At 49.3% G+C, this 19550-nt stretch overlaps 1 protein-coding gene across 2 annotated transcripts in view; it reads right to left on the reverse strand.

The window, feature by feature from the left end:
- LOC131709270 (zinc finger protein 664-like) overlaps positions 1 to 19304 on the reverse strand; it is a 19952-nt gene extending 648 nt beyond the window's left edge. The window contains exons 1-2 of one of the 2 annotated variants that reach the window (XM_059011654.1): positions 19201 to 19304; positions 1 to 2112 (exon numbers count right to left, since the gene is read on the reverse strand). The exon at positions 1 to 2112 is cut by the window's left edge and continues 648 nt beyond it. In XM_059011654.1, coding sequence (XP_058867637.1) covers positions 737 to 2077 — 1341 coding nt within the window. In that variant the 5' untranslated portion in view covers positions 2078 to 2112; positions 19201 to 19304 and the 3' untranslated portion in view covers positions 1 to 736. Of the gene's footprint in view, positions 2113 to 13256; positions 13333 to 19200 lie in introns of those variants that run through there. The other variant, XM_059011655.1, reaches the window with a different exon arrangement.
- Positions 19305 to 19550: the final 246 nt, after the last annotated feature.

Genomic DNA, 19550 nt, shown 5'->3' on the forward strand with positions numbered 1-19550 from the left:
TATTTCTTGCCATTGTTATTTAACATACTATTAACACATTTTTTGCTTTCTTTTATATTTTAAGGTGCTTTATTTTAAAAGTAACTCAAAGCCCTGAAGCTCTTAAACAGGAAGTTTCACATACATATGAACAACGAGTTGAATCTACACCAGTGGGAGGCATGCGTAAAATAACAGGCACAATCCGAAGTCTTAAATCAGGAAAGAAAATGATAATACATGAAGGGTAAGCATTTGTATACAAAAGTAGTTTGAAACAAACATTCATAATTAAACTACCACAGAAAGGATTAAACGAAGTTACGGGAATGAAAATTACTTTAATACATCACGGCTAGGTCTACAAAGTCACAAAAAAACTACGAAAAGTCAAGATACAAAAGAAAAATTAATGATATATAGAGCTTTATATATGCTACTGGCAGCTTAATGTGTTGCATCAAACATATATAGTGTTCAGAGAAAAAGCTTGGCATATATTTCCAATGTCTCCCTTCTAAGTAGAATGACCCTGTAACTGTCATAAATCCTCACAGCATGATGAGTGAGATTCATTTCCAATTCAGGGGCAGGAGTGGAGCTGAATCCCAGGGCTCTCCAGTTCACTCTGAAAGAATGGATCTGTCTCTTCAGTTTGACATGATCCCCTTCTCTGTGTCTGTGGATTCAAGCTAGCTCTCACTCCTGGGGACCCCCTTCATTTACTGCAGGGTGAGAGAGAGAGAGAATGAATTAGTCAGCTCTCCACACACTCAAACATGTAGGGTGGAGAGGTGAGGGACTGGGAGGGAGGGAGGCTGGCTCCAGTGTGAATTTGCAGGTGTCTTTTTAGGGTGCTTGACTGTCTGAAGCTCTTCCCACATTCGGTACAGCGATATGGCTTCTCTCCAGTGTGAATTCGCTGGTGTGTTTTTAGGGTTCCTGATTCAATGAAGCTTTTCCCACATTCAGTACAGTGATACGGCTTCTCTCCAGTGTGAATTCGTTGGTGTGTTTTTAGTTGTCCTGATTCAGTGAAGCTTTTCCCACATTCATTACAGTAATATGGCTTCTCTCCAGTGTGAATTCGTTGGTGTAGTTGTAGGCTTTTTAAGCAACTAAAGTTCTTTCCACATTCAGAACAGTGATATGGCTTCTCTCCAGTATGAATTCGTTGGTGTCTTTTTAGGTTTCCTAACCGACTGAAGCTGTCCCCACATTCAAAACAGTGATACGGCTTCTCTCCAGTGTGAGTTCGCTGGTGTGTTTTTAGGTGACCTAATTGACTGAAGCTCTTCCAACATTCAGTACAGTGATACGGCTTCTCTCCAGTGTGAATTCGCTGGTGTCTTTTTAGGCTTCCTAACACACTGAAACTCTCCCCGCAGTCAGAACAGCGATATGGCTTCTCTCCAGTGTGAGTTCGCTGGTGTCTTTTTAGGTTTCCTAACTGAATGAAGCTCTTCCCATATTTAGGACAGGGATGCAGCGCCTCTCCAGTGTGAATTTGCTGGTGTGTTTTTAGGTTTCCTAATCGACTGAAGCTCTTCCAACATTCAGAACAATGATGTGATATTTTTGGCCGGGATATGTTTTCTGAATCCTTACACAACAAATCAACAGACTGTTCAATGTAGAAAGGCTGCAATTCAGTCTCTTCCTCTTTCATGTGGACAGGTTCCAGTTCAGTCTCTTCTTTAATGTGGACAGGCTCCAGTTCAGTCTCCTCTTGTTTAATGTGGACAGGCTCCAGTTCAGTCTCTTCTTTAATGTGGATAGGCCCCAGTTCAGTCTCTTCTTGTTTAATGTGGACAGGCTCCAGTTCAGTCTCTTCCTCTTTAATGTGGACAGGCTCCAGTTCAGTCTCTTCTTTAATGTGGACAGGCTCCAGTTCAGTCTCTTCTTTAATGTGCACAGGCTCCAGTTCAGTCTCTTCTTTCATGTGGACAGGCTCCAGTTCAGTCTCTTTAATGTGGACAGGCTCCAGTTTAGTCTCCTCTTCTTTAATGTGGACAGGCTCCAGTTCAGGCATCTCCTGTTTAATGCGGACAGGTACCAATTCCAGAACCTCCTCCTGTTTAATGTAAACAGACTCCATCTTTCTAACTTTGCTTTCACCAGGATAAGGCAGTCCTGAAAACAGAAAATGAAATTAATTATTATGATCTGTTCTCTTATCGGTGTTTACACTTACAACTTGGACCTGAATTGGCTTAGGTTCGATCAGATTCAAAGATTCTTATCATTTGACCCCCCGTTTAAAACATAAATGCGTTTGCCCAGCAAAAAAATAAGCTATCAGAGAGTGAAATCCAATCGCTCCCTAATGCAATGATATGCGTTTCCAACTTGCACGGCAGCATGGTGTCCCAGTAAGTCAAAAAAATGAAGTCCTTAAAGGGTTAAGTGCACATGTATAATATGTTAGTCTTTATATAATACCTGTGAAAAGTAAAATATAAAGGCCAGTTTACTTACATGTTGTTAAAGGAGGACAGCAGGACAGCAGGGTGGCACTGCACAGCACAAACCCCAGAGCACCGCTAACACTGCCCAGCACAAACCAGAGCACAGCTATCACTGCACAGCAAACCCCAGAGCACAGCTAACACTGCCCAGCACAAACCAGAGCACAGCTATCACTGCCCAGCACAAACCAGAGCACAGCTATCACTGCCCAGCACAAACCAGAGCACAGCTATCACTGCCCAGCACAAACCAGAGCACAGCTATCACTGCACAGCAAAACCCAGAGCACAGCTATCACTGCCCAGCACAAACCAGAGCACAGCTATCACTGCCCAGCACAAACCCCAGAGCACCGCTAACACTGCCCAGCACAAACCAGAGCACAGCTATCACTGCACAGCAAACCCCAGAGCACAGCTATCACTGCCCAGCACAAACCAGAGCACAGCTATCACTGCACAGCACAAACCCCAGAGCACCGCTAACACTGCCCAGCACAAACCAGAGCACAGCTATCACTGCACAGCAAACCCCAGAGCACAGCTATCACTGCACAGCACAAACCCCAGAGCACCGCTAACACTGCACACACAAACCAGAGCACAGCTATCACTGCCCAGCACAAACCCCAGAGCACCGCTAACACTGCCCAGCACAAACCAGAGCACAGCTATCACTGCCCAGCAAACCCGAGAGCACCGCTATCACTGCACAGCACAAACCCCAGAACACAGCTATCACTGCCCAGCACAAACCAGAGCACAGCTATCACTGCCCAGCAAACCCCAGAACACAGCTATCACTGCACAGCACAAACCCCAGAGCACAGCTATCACTGCCCAGCACACCCCAGAGCACAGCTATCACTGCCCAGCACAAACCCCAGAGCACAGCTATCACTGCCCAGCACAAACCCCAGAGCACAGCTATCACTGCCCAGCACAAACCCCAGAGCACAGCTATCACTGCCCAGCACAAACCCCAGAGCACAGCTATCACTGCCCAGCACACCCCAGAGCACAGCTATCACTGCCCAGCACAAACCCCAGAGCACAGCTATCACTGCCCAGCACAAACCCCAGAGCACAGCTATCACTGCCCAGCACAAACCCCAGAGCACAGCTATCACTGCCCAGCACAAACCCCAGAGCACAGCTATCACTGCCCAGCACAAACCCCAGAGCACCACTAACACTGCCCAGCACAAACCCCAGAGCACAGCTATCACTGCCCAGCACAAACCCCAGAGCACAGCTATCACTGCACAGCAAACCCCAGAGCACAGCTATCAATGCACAGAACAAACCCCAGAGCACAGCTATCACTGCCCAGCACAAACCCAGAGCACCACTAACACTGCCCAGCACAAACCCCAGAGCACAGCTAACACTGCACAGCACAAACCCCAGAGCACAGCTATCACTGCACAGCAAACCCCAGAGCACAGCTATCACTGCACAGCACAAACCACAGCACAGCTATCACTGCCCAGCACAAACCCCAGAGCACCGCTAACACTGCACAGCACAAACCCCAGAGCACAGCTAACACTGCACAGCAAACCCCAGAGCACAGCTATCACTGCACAGCAAACCCCAGAGCACAGCTAACAGTGCACAGCAAACCCCAGAGCACAGCTATCACTGCCCAGCACAAACCCCAGAGCACAGCTATCACTGCCCAGCACAAACCCCAGAGCACAGCTATCACTGCCCAGCACAAACCAGAGCACAGCTATCACTGCCCAGCACAAACCCCAGAGCACAGCTATCACTGCACAGCAAACCCCAGAGCACAGCTATCACTGCCCAGCACAAACCCCAGAGCACAGCTATCACTGCCCAGCACAAACCCCAGAGCACAGCTATCACTGCCCAGCACAAACCAGAGCACAGCTATCACTGCCCAGCACAAACCCCAGAGCACAGCTATCACTGCACAGCAAACCCCAGAGCACAGCTATCACTGCACAGCACAAACCCCAGAGCACAGCTATCACTGCACAGCACAAACCCCAGAGCACAGCTATCACTGCCCAGCACAAACCAGAGCACAGCTATCACTGCCCAGCACAAACCCCAGAGCACAGCTATCACTGCACAGCAAACCCCAGAGCACAGCTATCACTGCACAGCAAACCCCAGAGAACAGCTATCACTGCACAGCAAACCCCAGAGCACAGCTATCACTGCCCAGCACACCCCAGAGCACAGCTATCACTGCCCAGCACAAACCCAGAGCACAGCTATCACTGCCCAGCAAACCCCAGAGCACAGCTATCAATGCACAGCAAACCCCAGAGCACAGCTATCACTGCCCAGCACAAACCAGAGCACAGCTATCACTGCACAGCACAAACCACAGAGCACAGCTATCACTGCACAGCAAACCCCAGAGCACAGCTATCACTGCCCAGCACAAACCCCAGAGCACAGCTATCACTGCCCAGCACAAACCAGAGCACAGCTATCACTGCCCAGCACAAACCAGAGCACAGCTATCACTGCACAGCAAAACCCAGAGCACAGCTATCACTGCCCAGCACAAACCAGAGCACAGCTATCACTGCCCAGCACAAACCCCAGAGCACCGCTAACACTGCCCAGCACAAACCAGAGCACAGCTATCACTGCACAGCAAACCCCAGAGCACAGCTATCACTGCCCAGCACAAACCAGAGCACAGCTATCACTGCACAGCACAAACCCCAGAGCACCGCTAACACTGCCCAGCACAAACCAGAGCACAGCTATCACTGCACAGCAAACCCCAGAGCACAGCTATCACTGCACAGCACAAACCCCAGAGCACCGCTAACACTGCACACACAAACCAGAGCACAGCTATCACTGCCCAGCAAACCCCAGAGCACCGCTAACACTGCCCAGCACAAACCAGAGCACAGCTATCACTGCCCAGCAAACCCGAGAGCACCGCTATCACTGCACAGCACAAACCCCAGAACACAGCTATCACTGCCCAGCACAAACCAGAGCACAGCTATCACTGCCCAGCAAACCCCAGAACACAGCTATCACTGCACAGCACAAACCCCAGAGCACAGCTATCACTGCCCAGCACACCCCAGAGCACAGCTATCACTGCCCAGCACAAACCCCAGAGCACAGCTATCACTGCCCAGCACAAACCCCAGAGCACAGCTATCACTGCCCAGCACAAACCCCAGAGCACAGCTATCACTGCCCAGCACAAACCCCAGAGCACAGCTATCACTGCCCAGCACACCCCAGAGCACAGCTATCACTGCCCAGCACAAACCCCAGAGCACAGCTATCACTGCCCAGCACAAACCCCAGAGCACAGCTATCACTGCCCAGCACAAACCCCAGAGCACAGCTATCACTGCCCAGCACAAACCAGAGCACAGCTATCACTGCCCAGCACAAACCCCAGAGCACAGCTATCACTGCCCAGCACAAACCCCAGAGCACCACTAACACTGCCCAGCACAAACCCCAGAGCACAGCTATCACTGCCCAGCACAAACCCCAGAGCACAGCTATCACTGCACAGCAAACCCCAGAGCACAGCTATCAATGCACAGAACAAACCCCAGAGCACAGCTATCACTGCCCAGCACAAACCCAGAGCACCACTAACACTGCCCAGCACAAACCCCAGAGCACAGCTAACACTGCACAGCACAAACCCCAGAGCACAGCTAACACTGCACAGCAAACCCCAGAGCACAGCTATCACTGCACAGCACAAACCACAGCACAGCTATCACTGCCCAGCACAAACCCCAGAGCACCGCTAACACTGCACAGCACAAACCCCAGAGCACAGCTAACACTGCACAGCAAACCCCAGAGCACAGCTATCACTGCCCAGCACAAACCCCAGAGCAAAGCTATCACTGCCCAGCACAAACCCCAGAGCACAGCTAACACTGCCCAGCAAACCCCAGAGCACAGCTATCACTGCACAGCACAAACCAGAGCACAGCTATCACTGCCCAGCACACCCCAGAGCACAGCTATCACTACCCAGCACAAACCCCAGAGCACAGCTATCACTGCCCAGCACAAACCCCAGAGCACAGCTATCACTGCCCAGCACAAACCCCAGAGCACAGCTATCACTGCCCAGCACAAACCCCAGAGCACCACTAACACTGCCCAGCACAAACCCCAGAGCACAGCTATCACTGCCCAGCACAAACCCCAGAGCACAGCTATTACTGCACAGCACAAACCCCAGAGCACAGCTATCACTGCCCAGCACAAACCCCAGAGCACCACTAACACTGCCCAGCACAAACCCCAGAGCACAGCTATCACTGCCCAGCACAAACCACAGAGCACAGCTATCACTGCCCAGCACAAACCCCAGAGCACAGCTAACAGTGCACAGCAAACCCCAGAGCACAGCTATCACTGCCCAGCACAAACCCCAGAGCACAGCTATCACTGCCCAGCACAAACCCCAGAGCACAGCTAACACTGCCCAGCAAACCCCAGAGCACAGCTATCACTGCCCAGCACACCCCAGAGCACAGCTATCACTGCCCAGCACACCCCAGAGCACAGCTATCACTGCCCAGCACAAACCCCAGAGCACAGCTATCACTGCCCAGCACAAACCCCAGAGCACAGCTATCACTGCCCAGCACAAACCCCAGAGCACAGCTATCACTGCCCAGCACAAACCCCAGAGCACAGCTATTACTGCACAGCACAAACCCCAGAGCACAGCTATCACTGCCCAGCACAAACCCCAGAGCACCACTAACACTGCCCAGCACAAACCCCAGAGCACAGCTATCACTGCCCAGCACAAACCACAGAGCACAGCTATCACTGCCCAGCACAAACCCCAGAGCACAGCTAACAGTGCACAGCAAACCCCAGAGCACAGCTATCACTGCCCAGCACAAACCAGAGCACCGCTAACACTGCCCAGCACAAACCCCAGAGCACCGCTAACACTGCCCAGCACAAACCCCAGAGCACAGCTATCACTGCCCAGCACAAACCCCAGAGCACCACTAACACTGCCCAGCACAAACCCCAGAGCACAGCTAACAGTGCACAGCAAACCCCAGAGCACAGCTATCACTGCCCAGCACAAACCAGAGCACCGCTAACACTGCCCAGCACAAACCCCAGAGCACCGCTAACACTGCCCAGCACAAACCCCAGAGCACCGCTAACACTGCCCAGCACAAACCCCAGAGCACCGCTAACACTGCCCAGCACAAACCCCAGAGCACAGCTATCACTGCCCAGCACAAACCAAAGAGCACAGCTAGCGCTGCCCAGCACAAACCAAAGAGCACAGCTAGCGCTGCCCAGCACAAACCCCAGAGCACAGCTATCGCTGCCCAGCACAAACCCCAGAGCACCGCTAACACTGCACAGCACAAACCCCAGAGCACAGCTAACACTGCACAGCAAACCCCAGAGCACAGCTATCACTGCCCAGCACAAACCCCAGAGCACAGCTATCACTGCCCAGCACAAACCCCAGAGCACAGCTAACACTGCCCAGCACAAACCCCAGAGCACAGCTAACACTGCCCAGCACAAACCCCAGAGCACCGCTAACACTGCCCAGCAAACCCCAGAACACAGCTATCACTGCCCAGCACAAACCCCAGAGCACAGCTATCACTGCCCAGCACAAACCCCAGAGCACCGCTATCACTGCCCAGCACAAACCCCAGAGCACAGCTAACACTGCCCAGCACAAACCCCAGAGCACAGCTAACACTGCCCAGCACAAACCCCAGAGCACAGCTATCACTGCCCAGCACAAACCCCAGAGCACAGCTATCACTGCCCAGCACAAACCAAAGAGCACAGCTAGCGCTGCCCAGCACAAACCCCAGAGCACAGCTATCGCTGCCCAGCACAAACCCCAGAGCACCGCTAACACTGCACAGCACAAACCCCAGAGCACAGCTATCACTGCCCAGCACAAACCAGAGCACAGCTATCACTGCACAGCAAACCCCAGAGCACAGCTATCACTGCACAGCAAACCCCAGAGCACAGCTATCACTGCACAGCAAACCCCAGAGCACAGCTATCACTGCATAGCACAAACCCCAGAGCACAGCTATCACTGCACAGCAAACCCCAGAGCACCGCTATCACTGCCCAGCACAAACCCCAGAACACAGCTATCACTGCCCAGCACAAACCCAGAGCACAGCTATCACTGCCCAGCAAACCCCAGAGCACAGCTATCAATGCACAGCAAACCCCAGAGCACAGCTATCACTGCCCAGCACAAACCAGAGCACAGCTATCACTGCACAGCACAAACCACAGAGCACAGCTATCAATGCACAGCAAACCCCAGAGCACAGCTATCACTGCACAGCAAACCCCAGAGCACAGCTATCACTGCCCAGCACAAACCCCAGAGCACAGCTATCACTGCACAGCAAACCCCAGAGCACAGCTATCACTGCCCAGCACAAACCCCAGAGCACCGCTAACACTGCACAGCAAACCCCAGAGCACCGCTAACACTGCACAGCAAACCCCAGAACACAGCTATCACTGCCCAGCACAAACCCCAGAGCACAGCTATCACTGCCCAGCACAAACCCCAGAGCACCGCTATCACTGCCCAGCACAAACCAGAGCACAGCTATCACTGCCCAGCACAAACCCCAGAGCACAGCTAACACTGCCCAGCACAAACCCCAGAGCACAGCTATCACTGCCCAGCACAAACCCCAGATCACAGCTATCACTGCCCAGCACAAACCAAAGAGCACAGTTAGCGCTGCCCAGCACAAACCCCAGAGCACAGCTAACACTGTCCAGCACAAACCCCAGAGCACCGCTATCACTGCCCAGCACAAACCCCAGAGCACCACTAACACTGCCCAGCACAAACCCCAGAGCACAGCTATCACTGCCCAGCACAAACCCCAGAGCACAGCTATCACTGCACAGCAAACCCCAGAGCACAGCTATCACTGCCCAGCACAAACCCCAGAGCACAGCTATCACTGCACAGCACAAACCCCAGAGCACCGCTAACACTGCACAGCACAAAACCCAGAGCACAGCTAACACTGCACAGCAAACCCCAGAGCACAGCTATCACTGCCCAGCACAAACCCCAGAGCACAGCTAACACTGCACAGCACAAACCCCAGAGCACCGCTAACACTGCACAGCAAACCCCAGAGCACAGCTATCACTGCCCAGCACAAACCCCAGAGCACAGCTATCACTGCCCAGCACAAACCCCAGAGCACAGCTAACACTGCCCAGCACAAACCCCAGAGCACAGCTAACACTGCCCAGCACAAACCCCAGAGCACCGCTAACACTGCCCAGCAAACCCCAGAACACAGCTATCACTGCCCAGCACAAATCCCAGAGCACAGCTATCACTGCCCAGCACAAACCCCAGAGCACCGCTATCACTGCCCAGCACAAACCCCAGAGCACAGCTAACACTGCCCAGCACAAACCCCAGAGCACAGCTAACACTGCCCAGCACAAACCCCAGAGCACAGCTATCACTGCCCAGCACAAACCCCAGAGCACAGCTAACACTGCACAGCACAAACCCCAGAGCACAGCTAGCGCTGCCCAGCACAAACCAGAGCACAGCTATCACTGCACAGCAAACCCCAGAGCACAGCTATCACTGCACAGCAAACCCCAGAGCACAGCTATCACTGCACAGCAAACCCCAGAGCACAGCTATCACTGCATAGCACAAACCCCAGAGCACAGCTATCACTGCACAGCAAACCCCAGAGCACCGCTATCACTGCCCAGCACAAACCCCAGAGCACAGCTATCACTGCACAGCAAACCCCAGAGCACAGCTATCACTGCCCAGCACAAACCCAGAGCACAGCTATCACTGCACAGCAAACCCCAGAGCACAGCTATCACTGCACAGCAAACCCCAGAGCACAGCTATCACTGCACAGCAAACCCCAGAACACAGCTATCAATGCACAGCAAACCCCAGAGCACAGCTATCACTGCATAGCACAAACCCCAGAGCACAGCTATCACTGCACAGCAAACCCCAGAGCACCGCTATCACTGCCCAGCACAAACCCCAGAGCACAGCTATCACTGCACAGCAAACCCCAGAGCACAGCTATCACTGCCCAGCACAAACCCAGAGCACAGCTATCACTGCACAGCAAACCCCAGAGCACAGCTATCACTGCACAGCAAACCCCAGAGCACAGCTATCACTGCACAGCAAACCCCAGAGCACAGCTATCACTGCACAGCAAACCCCAGAACACAGCTATCAATGCACAGCAAACCCCAGAGCACAGCTATCACTGCACAGCAAACCCCAGAGCACAGCTATCACTGCCCAGCACAAACCCCAGAGCACAGCTATCACTGCACAGCAAACCCCAGAGCACAGCTATCACTGCCCAGCACAAACCCCAGAGCACCGCTAACACTGCACAGCAAACCCCAGAGCACCGCTAACACTGCACAGCAAACCCCAGAGCACAGCTAACACTGCACAGCAAACCCCAGAGCACAGCTATCACTGCATAGCACAAACCCCAGAGCACCGCTAACACTGCCCAGCAAACCCCAGAACACAGCTATCACTGCCCAGAACAAACCCCAGAGCACAGCTAACACTGCCCAGCACAAACCCCAGAGCACAGCTAACACTGCCCAGCACAAACCCCAGAGCACAGCTATCACTGCCCAGCACAAACCAGAGCACAGCTATCACTGCCCAGCACAAACCCCAGAGCACAGCTATCACTGCCCAGCACAAACCCCAGAGCACAGCTATCACTGCACAGCAAACCCCAGAGCACAGCTATCACTGCACAGCAAACCCCAGAGCACAGCTATCACTGCCCAGCAAACCCCAGAGCACAGCTATCACTGCCCAGCACACCCCAGAGCACAGCTATCACTGCCCAGCAAACCCCAGAGCACCGCTATCACTGCCCAGCAAACCCCAGAGCACAGCTATCAATGCACAGCAAACCCCAGAGCACAGCTATCACTGCCCAGCACAAACCAGAGCACAGCTATCACTGCACAGCACAAACCACAGAGCACAGCTATCACTGCACAGCAAACCCCAGAGCACAGCTATCACTGCCCAGCACAAACCCCAGAGCACAGCTATCACTGCCCAGCACAAACTAGATAACAGCTATCACTGCCCAGCAAAACCCAGAGCACAGCTATCACTGCCCAGCACAAACCCCAGAGCACAGCTATCACTGCCCAGCACAAACCAGAGCACAGCTATCACTGCCCAGCACAAACCAGAGCACCGCTATCACTGCCCAGCACAAACCCGAGAGCACCGCTAACACTGCCCAGCACAAACCAGAGCACAGCTATCACTGCCCAGCACAAACCAGAGCACAGCTATCACTGCCCAGCACAAACCAGAGCACAGCTATCACTGCACAGCACAAACCCCAGAGCACAGCTATCACTGCCCAGCACAAACCCGAGAGCACAGCTATCACTGCCCAGCACAAACCACAGAGCACAGCTATCACTGCACAGCAAACCCCAGAGCACCGCTATCACTGCACAGCACAAACCCCAGAGCACAGCTATCACTGCCCAGCACAAACCCCAGAGCACAGCTATCACTGCCCAGCACAAACCCCAGAGCACAGCTATCACTGCCCAGCACAAACCCCAGAGCACAGCTATCACTGCCCAGCACAAACCAGAGCACAGCTATCACTGCCCAGCACAAACCACAGAGCACAGCTATCACTGCACAGCAAACCCCAGAGCACAGCTATCACTGTCCAGCACAAACCCCAGAGCACCGCTAACACTGCACAGCACAAACCCAGAGCACCGCTAACACTGCACAGCACAAACCCCAGAGCACCATTAACACTGCACAGCACAAACCCCAGAGCACAGCTATCACTGCCCAGCACATACCAGAGCACAGCTAACACTGCCCAGCACAAACCCCAGAGCACAGCTAACACTGCCCAGCACAAACCCCAGAGCACAGCTATCACTGCCCAGCACAAACCAGAGCACAGCTATCACTGCACAGCACAAAACCAGAGCACAGCTATCACTGCACAGCACAAACCCCAGAGCACAGCTATCACTGCCCAGCACAAACCAGAGCACAGCTATCACTGCACAGCACAAACCAGAGCACAGCTATCACTGCACAGCACAAACCCCAGAGCACAGCTATCACTGCCCAGCACAAACCCCAGAGCACAGCTATCACTGCCCAGCACAAACCCGAGAGCACCGCTAACACTGCCCAGCACAAACCAGAGCACAGCTATCACTGCCCAGCACAAACCCCAGAACACAGCTATCACTGCCCAGCACAAACTAGAGAACAGCTATCACTGCCCAGCACAAACCCGAGAGCACCGCTAACACTGCCCAGCACAAACCAGAGCACAGCTATCACTGCAGAGCAAACCCCAGAGCACAGCTATCACTGCCCAGCACAAACCAGAGCACAGCTATCACTGCACAGCACAAAACCAGAGCACAGCTATCACTGCACAGCACAAACCCCAGAGCACAGTTATCACTGCAGAGCAAACCCTGTAAATTAAAGCCTATACATAACTAATTTACATTTGCATTCTCTGAATATTGAAAAAGAAAATCTTTTTTAAATCGTGTTTCACGTAATCACAGTCACCATCCAGCGTGTTCTGTTTATTCTGGATGTTTGCTTTTTACTGCATTCAGTAACTCCATCCACAGTAATTCTGAATGCTTTCATTTCAAATGGTGAAGCATTGAACTTGTGTTTTTGTGGTAGGGCAATTTTGTTTGGCATAATTATTTACATACCACAGTTCTCTTGTCCAGTTCCTCAAAATAACTTCAAATGTGCTTTTGCCTCGTTCCTTTGTTTAGAGATGCAATTCTATTTAAAATACAGCAGAAAAAAACACTTTTCTTACCCCATGTGGACTGAACCATGTCCACTACAGCATGAACAGATGTGTTGAGAATAAAACCAGCCCCAGTGTCAATCTTTCTATTGCACCAATTCTAAAAACTACTTGGAGGCAATTGCCAAACCCCTTCCCTTTTATAATTTCCACCCTTACCACAGCAGTTGGATACGCGATGGACTGCTGTATATGATGATAAATTACTAAAATGAATATATAAATAAAGTATGCGTTTGGTGAAATTTGTCACGTGACCGGTTATACATCTAGCATATTATTCAACGTTTAACCACCTTTGTAGAGTTTATACATTTAAACTTCCCATCCCTAGTATATCCATTGCTACAGCACCAGTGGATGATGGATGTGTCTTGTGTCATCTGGAAAGAGCTGCATGTTCTACCTCTTACCTGATGATGGCAGTCTGAAGTTGCTTGTGTTTCTGGTTCCTTTGGCTGCTTGTGTGGGGTGGGAATGGAGAGTTAGGGTTAAAAACACTAATGCCACATTCCCTTGCTTTTGTGGCGATGAGTTCAACCCTAACTGCTGCATTAACATAGTTTACTGCAATGAATTTCTTTGTTTTTTGAGAAGACAGTTTTTATATTTATTATAAACTAGAGCACTTGTGTGGAGGTGTTCCATACATGACTGCTGCATTTCACCACATTGTATTAGACACGTTAATGAAAAGAGTGCAGACTCAGTAACTCTAGCAAAATAGTAAAACAAGGTTGATTGTATATACATTGTTTTTTTAATCTATGACACATAATTTTAAGATAAGAAATGCTGGACTGTTATCATTTTTATTACTATAACTCAGGAAATGTTTCATATATTTTCACCAAACCCTCGAAAGGCCCATCCTCAGCACAGACCGCGTGTACCTCACTCAGTTTGGTGCATAAATTCAATTTGGTGAGCAAAAAAACATGTTAGGTAAAGGGGGAAAAGGGAATCTTTACGAAAAAACAGGTATCCAGACCTCGTTAATTATTATTATTATTATTTATTTCTTAGCAGACGCCCTTATCCAGGGCGACTTACAATTGTTACAACATATCACATTATACATTATTTCCCATTATACAGATATCACATTATTTTTACATACAATTCCCCATTTATACAGTTGGGTTTTTACTGGAGCAATCTAGGCAAAGTACCTTGCTCAAGGGTACAACAGCAGTGTCCCCCACTGGGGATTGAACCCACAACCCTCCGGTCAAGAGTCCAGAGCCCTAACCACTACTCCACACTGCTGCCACAACATTCTAGTGAATGTTCCACTTACGCCACCGCGTACGGCAATTCCAACAAACCCCGCCAAAGTTATTAAAGTGCAGTTAGAGGTTTAACAGAAAGCTATTGCGCCACTATAATATGATTATTAACGTTCACTTCCGATTTATCGATTTCACACTGTAAAAACACACCTTACAGCTGGCAAGCGACAGAGCATAGTGAAAAAGAATCCATGTTTCAGTGTTTCGCATCTTATGAATCAGACACTTGAAATAAGCTGCATGTCTACGTACTGTCATTTTACTAACATTTTAAAACACCCTGCGTCGAAGTAATTGGAGCACATTTGTGCAATTTCTGAAAAATAACGCATTTCCTGCAGATATTATGATAAACACTATAGATTTAAATTTACAGATGCAAACAACGGTGTCGTCGTTTTACAAGATTTGATGCTCTTGAGAGTGAGAGGCCTGAATTTGAGGAGCAGGACCCCAGCAGAGCTACTGAATATTGAGGCTCTGAATTTGAGGAGTAGGACCCCAGCAGAGCTACTGAATATTGAGGCTCTGAATTTGAGGAGTCGGACCCCAGCAGAGCTACTGAATATTGAGGCTCTGAATTTGAGGAGTCAGACCCCAGCAGAGCTACTGAATATTGAGGCTCTGAATTTGAGGAGTCGGACCCCAGCAGAGCTACTGAATATTGAGGCTCTGAATTTGAGGAGTAGGACCCCAGCAGAACTATTGAATATTGAGGCTCTGAATTTGAGGAGGACCCCAGCAGAGCTACTGAATATTGAGGCTCTGAATTTGAGGAGCACGACCCCAGCAGAGCTACTGAATATTGAGGCTCTGAATTTGAGGAGTACGACCCCAGCAGAGCTATTGAATATTGAGGCTCTGAATTTGAGGAGGACCCCAGCAGAGCTACTGAATATTGAGGCTCTGAATTTGAGGAGCAGGACCCCAGCAGAGCTACTGAATATTGAGGCTCTGAATTTGAGGAGGACCCCAGCAGAGCTACTGAATATTGAGGCTCTGAATTTGAGGAGTAGGACCCCAGCAGAGCTATTGAATATTGAGGCTCTGAATTTGAGGAGGATCCCAGCAGAGCTACTGAATATTGAGGCTCTGAATTTGAGGAGCAGAACCCCAGCAGAGCTACTGAATATTGAGGCTCTGAATTTGAGGAGTAGGACCACAGCAGAGCTACTGAATATTGAGGCTCTGAATTTGAGGAGGACCCCAGCAGAGCTACTGAATATTGAGGCTCTGAATTTGAGGAATAGGACCCCAGCAGAGCTACTGAATATTGAGGCTCTGAATTTGAGGAGCAGGACCCCAGCAGAGCTACTGAATATTGAGGCTCTGAATTTGAGGAGTACGACCCCAGCAGAGCTACTGAATATTGAGGCTCTGAATTTGAGGAGTAGGACCCCAGTAGAGCTATTGAATATTGAAGCTCTGAATTTGAGGAGTAGGACCCCAGCAGAGTTACTGAATATTGAGGCTATGAATTTGAGGAGTAGGACCCCAGTAGAGCTATTGAATATTGAGGCTCTGAATTTGAGGAGCAGGACACCAGCAGAGCTACTGAATATTGAGGCTCTGAATTTGAGGAGTAGGACCCCAGCAGAGCTACTGAATATTGAGGCTCTGAATTTGAGGAGTACGACCCCAGCAGAGCTACTGAATATTGAGGCTCTGAATTTGAGGAGTAGGACCCCAGCAGAGCTACTGAATATTGAGGCTCTGAATTTGAGGAGCAGGACCCCAGCAGAGCTACTGAATATTGAGGCTCTGAATTTGAGGAGTAGGACCCCAGCAGAGCTATTGAATATTGAGGCTCTGAATTTGAGGAGTAGGACCCAAGCAGAGCTATTGAATATTGAGGCTCTGAATTTGAGGAGTACGACCCCAGCAGAGCTACTGAATATTGAGGCTCTGAATTTGAGGAGCAGGACCCCAGCAGAGCTACTGAATATTGAGGCTCTGAATTTGAGGAGCAGGACCCCAGCAGAGCTATTGAATATTGAGGCTCTGAATTTGAGGAGTAGGACCCCAGAAGAGCTATTTAATATTGAGGCTCTGAATTTGAGGAGTAGGACCCCAGCAGAGCTATTGAATATTGAGGCTCTGAATTTGAGGAGCAGGACCCCAGCAGAGCTACTGAATATTGAGGCTCTGAATTTGAGGAGTACGACCCCAGCAGAGCTATTGAATATTGAAGCTCTGAATTTGAGGAGGACCCCAGCAGAGCTACTGAATATTGAGGCTCTGAATTTGAGGAGCAGGACCCCAGCAGAGCTATTGAATATTGAGGCTCTGAATTTGAGGAGTACGACCCCAGCAGAGCTATTGAATATTGAGGCTCTGAATTTGAGGAGCAGGACCCCAGCAGAGCTACTGAATATTGGCTTACTTCTGGTGGTCCCAAGCATGTGTGGGGCCAGAAGAGACATCTTTCTTTGGGACTCTCTTGGTGCATGAGGGCTGATGTAGTTTCAATCTTTATTATTTTGGTTTTGCCATGAACACACATTAGAAGGGCTACATTTTGCCAAGTGTGTTTAGACTGAATTACTTTTACTTTTTATCTTTCATTTCATGAAACAAAAATGGTTATTAACTCTATAGGGTCCGTCCAATGTTAAATATCCTGCCGGAGACCCTGGCCCTTTAACTCTTTTTACTCAGGCTCCTGTTTTTTGTGTTTGTGGATCAGATGCTCAAAAGCAGAGCTGTTTAGGGACATGCCACAGTGAATAGCGCCATCTTGTGCCACAGGGTCCCTGGGATGAATAACTTGAATGCAGCTTTTTATGTCTTTTTTGACCAACTGACCAACCAACATTAACAAACCAACTGACCAACCAACATTAACAAACCAACTGACCAACCAACATTAACAAACCAACTGACCAACCAACATTAACAAACCAACATTAACAAACCAACTGACCAACCAACATTAACAAACCAACTGACCAACCAACATTAACAAACCAACTGACCAACCAACATTAACTAGATTTGAACAGAAGTGATATTAGTTATTTATTGGACATGGACAATCCATCGATTTGTGAAACTTTCAAACATATGACATTATCTATACAATGTTTTATTATTATTTTAAAATAAAATACAGACTGTAAATCGGATGGCAGTGTTCCAGTTAGCCACCACGGGACAAGATGTTAGATGACGGAACACATAAGTACATAACAGAAGTAAAACAATTGCAAAATGTGATGCAGACTAATGGAAATATTGCTGCGCTTTGGTAGAAACAGTAAAAAAAAAGTAGAGAAACTTGACAGGTTACACACAAGTGCTTCAAATCTGGGGTTCAGCAGTTACAAAACCGAAAGAGCATCAACAATCAGAATTCCTCAAAGCAGCAGGGACAGTGGCAATGATTTCATATCTGTGATGCAACACACTGAAACACCTGCACATCAGGAGCTGGATTCAGCTTGCAGAGACAGAGAGGGGAAAAAGCTCCAAGGCTAGATCCTCCCCTGTTAACCACTAACTGCGCGATTGTGTCCACTGTTAAATAAAACCAAAATCCTACAAGCTGTATTTTTTGTCTATGTTTTGTGCTGCGCAGATCAAGTCGATTTTTAAGAAAAAGTGGTTTTTCAAGCATTTTGTCCCTTGCACAACTTTTTTTTTTTTTTAGCTTGCACACCCCTGTATATACACACACACATTATATATACACACACACACATTATATATATATATATATATATATATATGACAGTAACGCGGGTCACTCAGAAATGTCAGTGCTGGTTAGATAAGTGCATGTCTTATACCACATGCTTAACATTCTCGTAAACTGATCTATTTATTATTATTATTATTATTATTATTTACGAATCTGTATTTCTGTACTTTTAACGCGTTTTGGTCAGGTGACAATAGAAAGAACACAATGACTTGTCATGACCGGCAATAAATACACGCGATGTTTAACTTTTAAATTATGCTCTTGTTATTATATACAGTTATTTTAACAGCTTAGGAGTTGTTACAGCTTCAATGAATTGAAGGAAAAGAAGCCCCAGGTTTTTTTTCCGTGAGGAAACCTGGTAACCCTACTTGACACACAGCACATTGCGATCGTATAGAAAGCATCGGTCATTGTGTTGTTATTGTTATTATTATTATTATTATTATTAAGCACGCCGATGCACGTACAGTACAGGAGGACACCTGACAGTTTAGCACAATGCAGTTCATGCACCGCGTTACAAACGGGACGGTGCTGCACAGAGCGGGACAAACTGTGCGATTCAAATCTCCTGCAGTACTACAGACGAGCCGCCGATAGTCATCTCTGATTAACCCAACATGAATATAAATCCGATCCGAACTCAGTCTGTTTCAAAGAGCGCTCAGAGTGCCGGCGCCAGAGAGTCTGCGAGCAGCTTTAATAATAATGAATGCGCTGCTGTGTCTGCTCGAGTCTCGCATCAAACCCCCGGTCCTCTATATAATATGAACACATTACACACCCCCGAACCACACACGGGGTTTCCAGAGGGTGGAGTGAATTCAATTCCAATAACTCACCGCTCTCTTTCTCTTTCTCTATCCCTTTCCCTTCTGTTTTCTCGTGTCTTTTTCTCCAAGCAAGTCAGACAATGGACCTTCCAGTTCCGACTGGTGCGCGGATTTAAAGATCCCCCCCATCGGTGGAAACCGGCGCTTACATGTTGTTAAGTACCGGTCTGTTTAACCAGTTCCTCGAGTAAAATAACTTTGTACACACGGTGTTAAAACTGAAAATCTAAAGTAATACCCCGCTTGGGGCTCAGACCAAGGAACACTTCCTTAAAAGACTATATAAACCACAGTGAAAAGAAAAATGAAGAGAAGCTGCCTACATAACAAAAAAGCAAAGAAAGTAGGCCCGTATAAAT

The sequence above is a fragment of the Acipenser ruthenus genome, chromosome 42 (assembly GCF_902713425.1).
Source record: "Acipenser ruthenus chromosome 42, fAciRut3.2 maternal haplotype, whole genome shotgun sequence".
NCBI lineage: Eukaryota > Metazoa > Chordata > Actinopteri > Acipenseriformes > Acipenseridae > Acipenser > Acipenser ruthenus.